Genomic DNA, 13,287 nt, shown 5'->3' with positions numbered 1-13,287 from the left:
TAACACTAGGGTGAAAAGAAAAAAATGAAAGATTATGTATTTATCAAAATACTGAGTAATAGCTTATGTCTTCCAGTATAGACATATAAATGGTAGCCCAGTAGGGTGTTATGTTAGCCTTGTCTTTTGGCTTTGTACCTTGCTGTGTTACCTGAACAAGCCCTTTAACCAATCTGATCCTTAAGTTCCTCTCCTATGAAATAGGGATACTCATGTCAGTTCTAATGGGCCCAGATAGTGTGAGGATAAAATAAAGTAAGGTATGTAGAAGTACTCTATTACTGAATTAACAGTATCCAGATTTAACATATTCAGTCAGCTCATAGTAGATAAAATGAATATATTTATGCCTTAAAGCTCAATAATATTTTCTGCAAAAGATCATGGCACCACTACTTAAAATAAGCATCACCCCTCCACCAGGCTACATGGTTATATAATCAATGAAATACATAGTAAAGCTGATCCTTCATTGGATTTCAAGGATTCATGAATAATTTATAGATAATGAATTAATAAATTACTAGTGAAATTTAAATAAATGAAATGACAGCAGCTGTCCTCTGATATTCAGATAGGGTATTGATCCCTTGCTCTACAAAACATAATTATATCATAACATTTGGGCTCCCAACTTGCATTACGCCCTTATCCTGAGAGACTGTTGCATGTTGGTCTTTCTGTGTGTAGACTTCTTGTGTTCTCTCTTCTTTGTCCCTCACAATAAACTCTTATCATGAAATGATGTCTTTAAAGTACCTGTGATTCAGAAGAAAGTGCCAGAGAAGAAAGTGATCATTCCCAAGAAAGAGGAGGCCCCTCCTGCCACAGGTACTGCTGTTCCCAAGCAAATTAGATACTGCCATTTCTTTCCATCACCTGTAAAAGTCAAAATGTCCTGTTTCAATACTTGTTAACATAGCTTGTATTATTGCTGTGTCCATTGTCTTGGTGTTTGTGAAACTGAAATTACAACATAAAATAATATCTTAAAGTGCCAGTGGTGCCTAAGAAACCTGAACCAGAAAAGAAGGTGCCTCCTCCTGGTCTTAAGAAAGCAGTGGCTCCTCCTGCCAAAGGTACATCACTCAAAACAAGGATGTGTTTACTGCACCAATGTTGAACGTTGATGCTATCCACACCGGATGTTCAACATACATGTTTGCATTGTGTGTAGTCAGTCGTTTCCATTCGTCACTTGTGACCCTGTTGCACCCATGTTTGTACTATGTCAGTTTTTCCACTTGTTTGTGTGTATTTTGTGTTTTCTATGTTTGCTGTTTTGAAAAAATCAAAATACTAAATTCATATATCTTTAAAGAGCCAGAAGTAACTGAGAAACCAGTCCCTAAAGTACCCATTGCTCTTCCTAAAAATGTAGAGGCTCCAGCAGTAAATGATGGAATATCTCTTTAATGGACCTTAATCTTAAACCACAAATCTCTTTACTTTTGTCTCATTAACTGAGTCTGTGAAATGTCAGTGTTTCATCTTACGCATGTGCGATTTGATATTTACTCACTTGTGTTGAAAAATGGGAAACTTGGTCTTTGTGTACTTTCCTTTGGTTCTTGCATTTTAAGTGCCTAAAACAATCAATATCTTTTAAGTTCCTGAGGTACCTAAAAAAGTGGAAGAAAGACGAATCATTCTCCCTAAGGAAGAGGAAGTTCCACAAGTTGAAGGTAGATGACTTTCTAAGAAAATGGCTTTCCTAAAGTCATCGTGTTATCATTGTTTAATACTTGAAGAAGATAAATGCACATTTCATTCCATAAAATAAACATATTCAGACTTACCTAATTATTACTTATCTAATGTAAGTTGGGCAGGCAATTTAAAACCAATTGAATTTCCTTTCTTACATGCTTAGCCTGTTTGTTTGTTTGTTTGTTTGTTTGTTTGTTTGCTTGTTTGTTGTTTGTTGGTTTTATTTTAATGTGAGTCTCTGAAGGAAAACTGTCTTTGCAATGGTACATTTTTCATCAGATGACTTGACTGGCAGTTGCTGGATAAACTTTTCCTAGTGAAATTCCAGTTAAGCCTGAGTAACAGTTGCAGAAAATTTACTTCTACCCCATAGTGAATCTTTTACTTCAAACAAGTTCACCTCCATTTAAAAAAAATTAGCCAAATTCTGTCTGAAATCCTTTCCATTTCTAAAATTTGTCAGGAGGGGAGGGGGGGTCTAGCATATTTTGAATACCCAGTAGATTTTTTTTCAAGAGCTAGTGAGTTTTCACACACATTTGGAAGGCTGAGCTATGAGTTACTTACACTGATCAGACAGCCCCAGTTTTCAGATGTATCATTTTAGTCTAATATCCAGGAGAATTATAAAAATAATTTATAAAATAATAATCTTTTTAAAGTGTATGAGGAGCCTGAAGAGCCTGTTGCAGAAGAAGAGATCCCAGAAGAACCACCTAGCATAGAGGAGGTTGAGGAGGTGGTGCCACCTAGAGGTACAGCTGCTTTTATGGGTTTGGACATTTAAAAAACATGGTGTTCCAAATCTTTCTCAGAATTCATCTTTATCTAATATTCATCAGCATACTTTTCTTATATCAATTATACCCTGAAGATTAATTATTACTGGCACCTGAAGCTTCGTGTTAGTCTCCCACCCACCCCCAACTTTTTCTACTGTAGTGGTAATACAATTAGAGCAAACGATCTATGTTAATTATGTTATTGGCGCTTTAATTTTTTTCTGGCCAGCCCCTATTGTAATACTTTCTCCTAGTTTTCAATCCTTAATTTTTTTCTTCAGTATTAAGATGGAGGAAATGTATTTCTGTGGTGTTCACTTCTTAGAATAATTCTTAGCCGTTATTCCTGAAGACTATGGCAATCTTTTGTATAATTGATATTATGTTTGCTTATAGGATTCCCAAGGAATATCTTCCTCACCTTTAGAGTCACCATATATATATGTTTACCATATATATTTATCATTTAGGTTGCTAATATCTTTTTTAAATAAGTCAATGTTTTGTGTTTGTTTTTTGTTTTTTGGTATATGGACATTGTTCTGTTTCTTGCATGTCATTTTTTAAAATGTCCATAAAATATCTTTTAAGTGCCTGAAGTGGTTAAGAAAGCAGTACCTGAAGCACCTACTCCTGTCCCTAAAAAAGTGGAGGCACCACCAGCTAAAGGTATAGCAATTCCCAATTAATAATACCTTTAAATTCCCATTAGTTTTCTTTTTAAAACAAAAGTATCTTCTTTCACTGTATTTTTAGAGTCATTTAAGTAGGAAAGTTATAAAATTAAGTAAGAACTAGTAAAAATATAACTTATTCCATTTCTTTAGCTTTTTTCAGGATGTTAATGGGTGATTATGTATGTGTGTGTGTGTGTGTGTGTGTGTGTGTGTGTGTGTGAGAGAGAGAATTATTCTAGGGTTTTCTTATTTTAAATAGCTGAGAATTTTAATGGTAGTAGTACATTTCTCTATACTTACACACATAACAATGGATCCTCCTTTCCCATGTTCCATTCATAGATTTTATTCCATTACATAAAAAAGTTGTCTTATGTAATTATTATAATAATTATGTCTATTGTGTTATTTTATAGGGAAAGTATCTGTCCTAATGCTTGGGTAATAACTATTTTAATAAGCCTCATGTCCCTTCTGTAATATTTGGCCTAAGTATTCAAGGTTATTGCAAAATGTCTACTTCTCATTGCTTCCTAATTAAATTGCTGCTTCAAAGAGCTCTTAATAGACAAGATTATGCTGTCCCTATCATGCAGATGCCCTCAACAGATACAGTAGTGCCCAGAAGAATATGGCGCCTATGTCAAGACTTAAAAAGGCAAAAAAAGTCTTCCTCAAATTAAAAATAGTAGAAGTCAGCCCAACCTGGGAATTACTGCTATCAAAAAAAAAAAAAAAAAACAGAACTAGCTAGAAGTAGCACAGGTTCTTTGTGGACATATCCTTTTCTAAGGGTATGGTTAGCACAAATGAATGACTTTTTGCCTGTAAAAATTGGTGTCTAATAGTACAGAGTGACTTCGTAGACTTTGATTATTGTTGGTGTTGTTTCTGATGTTTTAATTTCATGTTTATTATTGAGTATTGTCAGCTAACTGTAACACCTAATATCTTTAAAGTGCCAAAGAAGGTTCCCGAGGAAAAAGTACCTGTTCCTGTTAAGAAAAAAGAGGCACCTCCAGCCAAAGGTACATCTTATCTTTTAAATCTGAACTTTCTTTAAATCTTTTTTCATTGAAACTTTTATGTTTTACGTCTCTGTGTGTTGATTGATTTTGATGTCTTTGTCTATGAAAGCTTGCTCTTAACAGTCCTAAATGTTAAAACTATATCTTTAAAGTGCCCGAAGTACAAAAGAAAGTCCCAGAAAAGAAAATCCTAGAAAAGAAAGTCCCTGTGCCCAAAAAAGAAGCCGTTCCCCCAGCTAAAGGTATTTTGGGAAAGATCTTTAATTTTCACTATTGTTGCATGAAAGTCTTTTTTTCTTTGTTTTTATTTTATATTTTGAATTTACATCTTTATTTTTTCTGTGTTTAAAAAAAATATCTTAAAAAAGATGCTCTTTCAGGGAGGACTGTCTTTGAAGAAAAAATATCAGTTGCCTTCCACAAAGAGGAAGTGGTGAAAGAAAAAACAGAATTAGCAGTAGTGGAAGCACAAGTAGAAGAAGCTCTTGAAGGAGAAGAGTTCCACGAAGTTGAAGAATATTTTGAAGAAGAAGAGTTTCATGAAGTAGAAGAATTTATCAAAGTACAAGAACGTAGAGTTGAAGAAATACACAGAGTTGAAGAAGTTCATAGGGTAATAGAAGTGTTAGAGTCTGAAGAAGTGGAAATATATGAAAAACCCAAAGCTCCACCTAAAGGTATAGGGGAATTTTGTAGATTTTGCAAATTGTTATATTTTGCCCTAATTAACTTCTTTAAAGTACATTTCATGTTCACTTTGAAACTCTAGAAACCCACTTATTTTCTAAGTTAAAATCATGAAATGCTTTAAATATGAGTTTAAACTGTTTAATACAAAGATTGATGTAAAGATTAACCACACAGACTATACTTTTAGCAGACAAGATAATAATATTTGATATTGACTTATCTCAGAAGGTCACTGTATGAATTTCTGTATTCTTTTTAAAATTCAACTGAGAATGGTACATGATTGTTACAGGTATCAAAAATAACTGACCAGTGTCTTCAAATGAGTAAAAAAGAAGCTCCTCAGTTCACTGAGGAATTTATGTGTTCAGGCAAAACAACCATCACTTTGTTAACATTTCAGTCAACTCTTCACAAACTGATAATTACTTATCAAAAGATTCTACCATTTATATTTTCATTAGAGAAATAACATTAAGGAAGTAAATGAAATGTTAGTAATCATACCTGCATTCTAGTATATTCTGAAGATAAGCCATAATACAAATAATTCTTTCCAATACCAACCACTCCATTTCTTGTGCAAAGTAATAATGTATATGTAATATGAAGGTGTGTGTGTGTGTGTGTGTGTGTGTGTGTGCGCGTGCGCACGCCCACGCTTAATATACATAGTGAATATGCAATATAGGTGAAATTTAGCCAAATTAAGTCTTTTACGGAAGTAGGTGTGGTATAAATTCAAAAAATATAAACAGATAAAGCATTGTAGTGCCCTCATTGGACTAACTTTAATAGTAATGTTCTATAATACCTCAAGAGTTCATTTTAACCCAAAACACTAATATCTTTGAAGGGCCTGAGATATCTGAGAAAATCATCCCTCCAAAAAAACCACCCACTAAAGCTGTTCCTCGAAAAGAGCCACCAGCTAAAGGTATTTTACTGGCAAAAAATTACCTACCTAATTGTACATACAGTGGCACCTTGCTTGTTTTACAACTTTGCATACTTGATGTTTTTCTTCTGTGTTTTGTGTATTTGGGATTTCCAAAACAAACTAATATCTTTAAAGGAAGTTCTACCAAAAAAGAAATTCACTGTTGTTATAACTAAAATACCCAAAGCAAATATCTCTATTAACCAAATAGTGAATCCACATTTCCTTCTTTGGTACTCTTTGATTATATATTCACTATTGTGCTTATTGATAAATCCATGTTTCCCTATTATTAATTTTAATAACGTAAATATGAATACGTAGTAACTATGTGTTTAATGTCCCTGCTTTGTCCATATGTGTAAACCTCTTGAATTTCACAATAGAAATGAAAAACAATATCTAATGAATAATATATACTAACATCTTTAAAACCAGTGAAACATTTAACAACGTTATCACCAAAGAGAAAGTACCAATTATTCCACCAAAACAAGCAGAAATAGCACCAGCTGAAGGTGTCTTGTTAATTTTTCTTCTCAAGTTCTAACATGGGAAATTCCCCTGGCTTTCTGTTGTGTTGTCTATCATAAAAATTCAACTCTCTTTAAATGCTGTAATGTATTTGATAAAGTGATGTCTGTATTTTATATTGTTATGTTTTGTGTTTGCATTTCTCTTATACTCTGCTTGCTAAAAATCTGTATGAATGTTTAAAAGTAAAAATATTATTACGACTATCTTTAAAGTACCTGAAGTGGCCAAGAAAATTGTGGTAGAAGAAAAAGTTCATGTTCCTGAAGAGCCCAAACTTCCACCAGCTAAAGGTACCTGTCTTTGCCGATTCGCCACTAATATAAGACCCCCTTTTATTCACTTCCTATGGAGAAGACAGAGAGAGATCAATCTCTGCTCAATGCCACAATATAACTAAATGATGTAAACTTCAATTTAGTTCTATAACAGAACCTCCCTCTGGGAACATAGGCATAGCCTTAAAGTTGTTATTGTTCATGTTGATCCTCTTCTTAAGCAATATTTATACACTATTGATCCCTCAACATCTTTTTCATAAATAATTTATTTGGGAAGCCATTGTGAAATAGCTCTGGAAACAAATAAACATGTTCTAAATAACAATAGAAAATGATGTTATACCCAAAGGGCAGAGTGTTTCTAACAGGACAAATCAAGAATTCATCGTTTTAGGCGATTTAGAGAGATACATTGACTGGACGCTTAATTGACTTAGAATTATAGAATTTTTGACATTCTCTTTGTTAGATGCCCCTTTTTGTCTTAATATTTTATACCATTATGACAATCTTTAAAAAACAGAACAATCAAATATCTTTAAAGCACCTGAAGTACCCAAGAAAATTGTTCCAGAAGAAAAGGTTCATGAAGCTGTTCCTAAAATGCCTGAAGTTCCACCAGCTAAAGGTACAGACTGATCACAACATGAAGCAACTCTTTGTTTAGTTATTCATGATTTAAAGTGAATGTGTGTGAGGTTAAATCCGTGTATCTTGTTTCTTTATATTCTTAATATCTTACATTTGTCATACATAGCAATTAATATACTAATATCTTTAAAGTTCCTGAGGTGCCTAAGAAAAGTATTCAAGAAGAAATATTGCCTACAGTTCTTTCTGAAGACATAACAATGCACAGTGAGTGTAGAAAAATTGTTGGTTCTCTTTGGTTTCGTTTGTGTTTGTCTTCATAGTTTTTAAAAGTACTAATACTAATATCTTGTAAAAACCTAACACGCTAAAAATATTTGGCTAAAATTAAATAATATAAGTGGCTATTAACCACAAAGTATATTTCCTTACCAATTTAAAAAATAAATAGTCCTATACTTGTAATGTTGCGCTATTTCCAAAAAGTTATTTGTCTTATTGAATTTGTTGTCTTGTCTTATTAATCTGTTATGTGTACAAATGTCTCCTCCTTTGAAGCAGTTTATTTTCTCAAACTATGAAGTAACTAACTTCATAATAATATTTTGAAGAATCAAAATTATTATTCACCATTATTAGTTTTTTACTCTTTAAAACAATTTTTGGAAACATTTTGACAATGCTGCTCAAATGACCATAGATTTACTAGGCTATCAGAACCCCAAAAGAATTCTCAGGCCATTATTTTTTTTTTTTGGCTTTCATGCAAAATTATGATTAAATAATTTGAGAGTAAAATAATCTGAATAATAAAATATTCTGAATAGGATACTGTTCACTAATTGGAGTAATAAAAATTCTAGAAGTCAAGATATTCTTCCATTTATTTTAATATAAAAAATTCCCTGTTTAAACCCAGTTTTTTGTCACCCTGTAATTCTAGGTGAAGATAAAAATATTTGATGACTCCTTGCTTTGAATACCCTTTCTATACTTGAGTTTGGTTATTCTTATCATCCAGTTCTCCTTTCTAAAAGCTGGAGAGATTTTTATTTTCTTTATTTGCCTTATTTTCTAACTATTTAATAATTTTTATATTTATTTTCTGGTTCTAATCTCAAAATGGTGTTCACATTCATATTAAACAATGAAGCCATAAACTAGATGTGGTTTGAAAATATAGATAACTAGGTTCTTGGAAAAGGTAAGTGCTTACACGAATTTCCAGTAGGTCAAATATAGGAGAATTCTCCATGTGCAACTCAACATTGACTCTGTTCTTTATGAACAAATCCATAAAAACTAAGAGCAATAGGGCAATTTTACCAGTACACGTCTGTGGAAAAAGCAGAAGAATCATATAGTCCCTGGTCAGTGAATTCCTCAATTTTATTATAATGATCATAAAGAAATGCCGAGTCTTAAATCATAAAACTGCAAATGAGGCTTTTTCCTAGCCAATGTGTTATTGTCACTAATTTGTGTCTGTGTATTACTGGCAATTTGAGTGATGAATGTGTATTATGTATGATGTTTTTCTTAATACTGTTTTTCATCCATTTTGAAATCCCCCTCATTGAATAAATGCTAATATCTTTAAAGTTTATGAAGTATCTGAAGAATCAGCCTCAGAAGAAAAAGTACATGTGACTCATCTTCAAAAGACAAAAACCAAACTAGCAAAAGGTATATAACACCAATGACCCAGTCTGAAGAAAATTTATTCGGGCCTCATATTAATAGCTCAATAGTTACTTCACCATTTATAAATATAACCATACTCATATCTTTTAAGTGCCTGAACCACCCAAGAAAGTTGTTCCAGAAGATAAAATATACGTGACTATTCCTAAAAAGAGAGAAACACCAGCAACTAAAGGTACATTTCAACAACATCAAACTTGGATGAATATCTTTGCCTTCAAGACTCAAAAATTGCATGTCATTTAATTTATTGTTTTTATAAATTCTAAGTTTTAACCTTCTAATACCTTTAAAGAACCTGATACAATAGGAGTTTTCCCACAGTTGATGTTACCTGAGGCTGTTCCCAAAATTTCAGAGCATCCTCCAGCTAAAGATGCAATTCTTAGTTTTAAAAGTCTAAATAAGAAAATCTTTCTTCTTCAGTATGTGAAATAAGTTTAGTGTGTTGTGTAGATTCTCACAACCTCTAATGCTAAAATACTAATATATTTAGCGCACCTAATGTACTCAAAACAAGGAATTATCTAGGACTTGCCCCACCCACAAAGTCCCACTCAGGCAATGTACAAAGATAAACTATTAGAACAAAAATTAAATATTAAAGTTACAATCTCTGTTAGTATACCTAACTTTCATAATGTCATGTCTCTGCCTTTTTCAACTAAAACCTACTAATATCTTTAAAGAGTTGAAAATCTCCAAAGAAGGTATTCCAGCGGGACCAGATTCTGCTGCTGGAAGAAAAACACCATCACCAAAAGGTACAAGGCAAAAGAAAGTCGACTTTCTTATCTAATGATTGTAGTTGTACTTAATACATGTAAAAATATTAGTATCTAGTAAACCCAAGACACTACCAAGGAAGTCATTTCAAAGAAGGGAGTCCCCAAAGCAGAGGCTTGACTGAGTATATACATGTTCCTATGAGTCATTCAAGAGAAAACAGGTAGAAAAAAAAATATTTAACCTATATATGGAAAATTCTTGGGCTATAAAGTTTATCAATGAGGCCTCCAGGGAAAATATGTAGAAATACAATGTGCAGATGTGACCCAGATAGATTCTTCAATAGGAAATAGCTATTACTGTGTCCATTAAAAAATAAAAATCAGACTAGCTAGAAAAAGATCTACATGAGACCACTTATAACACTTATATCTCCCAAATTAGATTGAATTGGCTCCACACACCCCCTTTAATGTAGAAATCAGTGCCATCAAATGACAGGTGCTTGTCTGTAGACTATACATCAGTAATTCAACTCTCCATGGTATTGAAATTCCAGAATATAACTGCCTGTTGGCATTGCTTTTCTATTAAAATAAACTTACTACCAGAACAAGCATATGAATTTGAAATAACTTATTTTCCATAAGAATTAAATATCACAGAAATATTTTCAGAAAGCCATGACTTAAAGGAAAAAAAAATTAAATTTAATGTGGAGCTGTTCTGTTATATAATCTCTGCTTGAAAGCGTTCTAAAACCAAAGCAGTTAAAATGAAAACCAATTAAAGTTGGAATTCTGCCCTGAATATTTAGTAGTTCCTCTCATTGCCTTTTATCTTTAAAGAGCCCTGCATTTTTCCATTTTGAATATTTTTAGATAAATCAAAAGATGAGAAAGTTTTAAAACATTTAGAATAACCATTTCTTCACAATACCCATGATATTCTATAATTTAAAGAATATCCAAACACTTTAACATTGTTTTCTAAGTCTAAACTCTTTTTTGGGTTGTTCTCCTCTCTCCTATACTTGAAAAACAAACACCTTCTTAAAGTACCTAAGGCACTTTAAGCAAATCCAGATAAGAAAGGAAATCTTTTGCCCTCCTCAAACTGATAGTTAAAGGTACATTGTTAATTATTTTTAAAAGTAATTTTTTTTACTTGAAGCTAATTTTCCATGATCTAATTTCCTATACATCTACCATTCTAAGAAGTAAAATTGCTAATATTGATAGTGCCTGAGGTGACCAAGAAAATAGTTCCTGATAATCAAATATTCATACTATTATCAAAGAATCAGATTTGAGGAGTAGGGGCTGAGTCTGGGGCATTCCTGTAGGTGGAGTTATGACTAAAACTCTTCATTGCTTTGTTACTCTGAAGTACAATGAATTAATATTTTTAAAGTGCCTGAATCACCTCATGAAGTGGTCCCTGTAAAGAAAACACCCATGGCTGCCCCCCTCGAAATTGAAACACCTTCCACTAAAGGTATCATTCATTCTATCATCCCTTCCTTCATTTATTTCATAAATGCCTATTATATGCATGGTACTAGTGAGCTGGGGAATAATAAACAAAGACAAATAAGACTTGATTCCTTTCCTTAAGACCTTTACCTCATCCAAGTCTTGAAGGAAGCACCTTTGTAGCCATAAAAATCACATTGGTTCAGTTAATGTGATTAATGTCTCTACTGACCCCTAACCTCCAAGTATGATACTAATATCTTCAAAACACCAGAAGCTGTGAAAGAAGTTGCTCCTGATTTGCAAGTTTCTGACGATGTTCCTGAAGAGCCAGAGCCTCTGCCTGTGAAAGGTATATGTCATCTCTGAACAGCTACTGAAGAAGAGATTATCTGTCCCCTGCTCTTAAAACCATGTTTTCCTAATGCTCTTCAAAACTCCTAAACATACTAATCTCTTTAAAGCACCTGACAGGCCATAGGAAGTTCCCTCTCAAAAGAAAATATCTGCGGCTGTTTGTATCAAAACAGAAAACCCTCCTATTAAAAGTACTCACTCAAGAGATACTCAGTAAAGAGTATCTGCTGTGTCATGGGAACTCAGCTAGGTGCTGGAGAAGGGTGAATCCTCTTCTCAAGGATCCTACTAACCTGTTAGACCTAATTGATTGGTGGGACAAGAAGAGAATAGACAGGGAGAGAAGAGACTTCCAGACAATCAATCCCTTTTGCTAAGTTATTGTGGTTACTGTTTTCATTAATCATTTTAACTCTTAAATGTGAACTACTAATATCTTTAAAGTGACTGAAGCGCCTCAAGAAGTTGTGCCTGCAAAACGAATTCCTTCCAAAAAAAGAGAACCTCCAGCAGTTAAAGGTACAAGTTGCCATGCCCTCAAGCTCTAGAAGAAGTAGCTCCTGTAGCCTTGAAAATATTAGGTTGTTTCTAGTGAACTTCTGAACACTAAATGTTAAAATACTAATTTCTTAAAGTGTCTGAAGTGCCTCAAGAAAGTCTCCCTGAAAAGAAAACATATGTGGTTCCTCACAAAAAGCCTAAAGGCCCTCATGATGAAGGTATATGTTGCTGAGAGCTTAGAGATTTGGGGAAATATCTTTTCCTGTATAAGTGTGTTTCCTGTGTGTACTGATTCCTGTAACTCCTAAATGTAAAAATATTAATATCTTTAAAGTGCTTGAGGCTCCCAAAGAAGTTGTCCCAGAACTAAAAATGCATCCTCCCCAAAAGCCTGCAGTTGTATCTGTCAAAGGTACATTCCTGACCTCCCTTCAAGGCGGGATGGGGAGCACAATAGAAGAATTACCTTGCAAGTTCTTTTGATGTGTAAATGTACTTCTTGTCTGTGTTGATCCTTGTGACTCAAATGTAAATTTACTAATATCTTCAAAGTGCCTGAAGCTCCCAAAGAGGTTGTCCCTGTTGAGAAAGAGCCTGTGGCGCCTCCTAAAGAACCGGAAGTCCCAACTGTTACAGGTATTTCTCATAAATTTAGGTTTAAGAAGATATAACTCATCTGTTCCTGAAGACATTTTGTTTCAGTGGTCTCATAACTCCTGACTGTAATTTTACTAATATCTTTTAAGTGCCCAAGGCGCCCAAAGAAGTTGCCCCTGAAAAGAAAGTGCCTGTGATGCCTCCTAAAAAGGCAGAAGTCCCACCCGTTAAAGGTATTTGTCACTGATCTTATGTTTTAATGAGGCGTAACTCCTCTGCCCTTGAAAATATTTTGTTCCAGTGGTCTTCATAACTTCTAAATGCAATTTTACTAATATCTTTTAAGTGCCCAAGGCACCCAAAGAAGTTGTCCCTGAAAAGAAAGTGCAAGTGGCACTTCCTAAAAAGCCGGAAGTCCCACCAGCCAAAGGTAGTCACCCCCATGTCATTGTGTTTGATTCTGTCCGTTTGTCTTTACTGTGTCTCACCATCAAAATACTAATATCTTTAAAGTACCCGAGGTGCCAAAATCAGCTGTCCCAGAAAAGAAAGTTCCTGAAGCCATTCCTCCCAAACCAGAAAGTCCTCCCCATGAAGGTAATGTCAAAGCTATATATGCCAGTGAGAAAAATAACATCGGTTTTAGCTAGAAAATTATATATATATATATATATATATATATATATATATA

The 13,287-nt window shown here is 33.6% G+C and overlaps 1 protein-coding gene across 1 annotated transcript in view; it reads left to right on the top strand.

Moving 5' to 3' along the window:
- The window catches only part of TTN (titin), a 271,989-nt gene that overhangs the window by 131,391 nt on the left and 127,311 nt on the right, over positions 1–13,287 (top strand). Inside the window, exons 144-156 of the mRNA XM_019654015.1 lie at positions 757–831; positions 996–1,079; positions 1,611–1,685; positions 2,373–2,465; positions 3,084–3,161; positions 4,129–4,197; positions 4,350–4,439; positions 4,578–4,874; positions 5,744–5,824; positions 6,577–6,654; positions 12,746–12,829; positions 12,943–13,026; positions 13,110–13,193. Of these exons, the coding sequence (XP_019509560.1) occupies positions 757–831; positions 996–1,079; positions 1,611–1,685; positions 2,373–2,465; positions 3,084–3,161; positions 4,129–4,197; positions 4,350–4,439; positions 4,578–4,874; positions 5,744–5,824; positions 6,577–6,654; positions 12,746–12,829; positions 12,943–13,026; positions 13,110–13,193 (1,272 nt within the window). The remainder of the gene's footprint in view (positions 1–756; positions 832–995; positions 1,080–1,610; positions 1,686–2,372; positions 2,466–3,083; positions 3,162–4,128; positions 4,198–4,349; positions 4,440–4,577; positions 4,875–5,743; positions 5,825–6,576; positions 6,655–12,745; positions 12,830–12,942; positions 13,027–13,109; positions 13,194–13,287) is intronic.

The sequence above is a fragment of the Hipposideros armiger genome, unplaced genomic scaffold (assembly GCF_001890085.2).
Source record: "Hipposideros armiger isolate ML-2016 unplaced genomic scaffold, ASM189008v1 scaffold_212, whole genome shotgun sequence".
Taxonomy (NCBI): Eukaryota; Metazoa; Chordata; class Mammalia; order Chiroptera; family Hipposideridae; genus Hipposideros; species Hipposideros armiger.
This window is presented reverse-complemented; position numbering and strand designations above follow the sequence as displayed.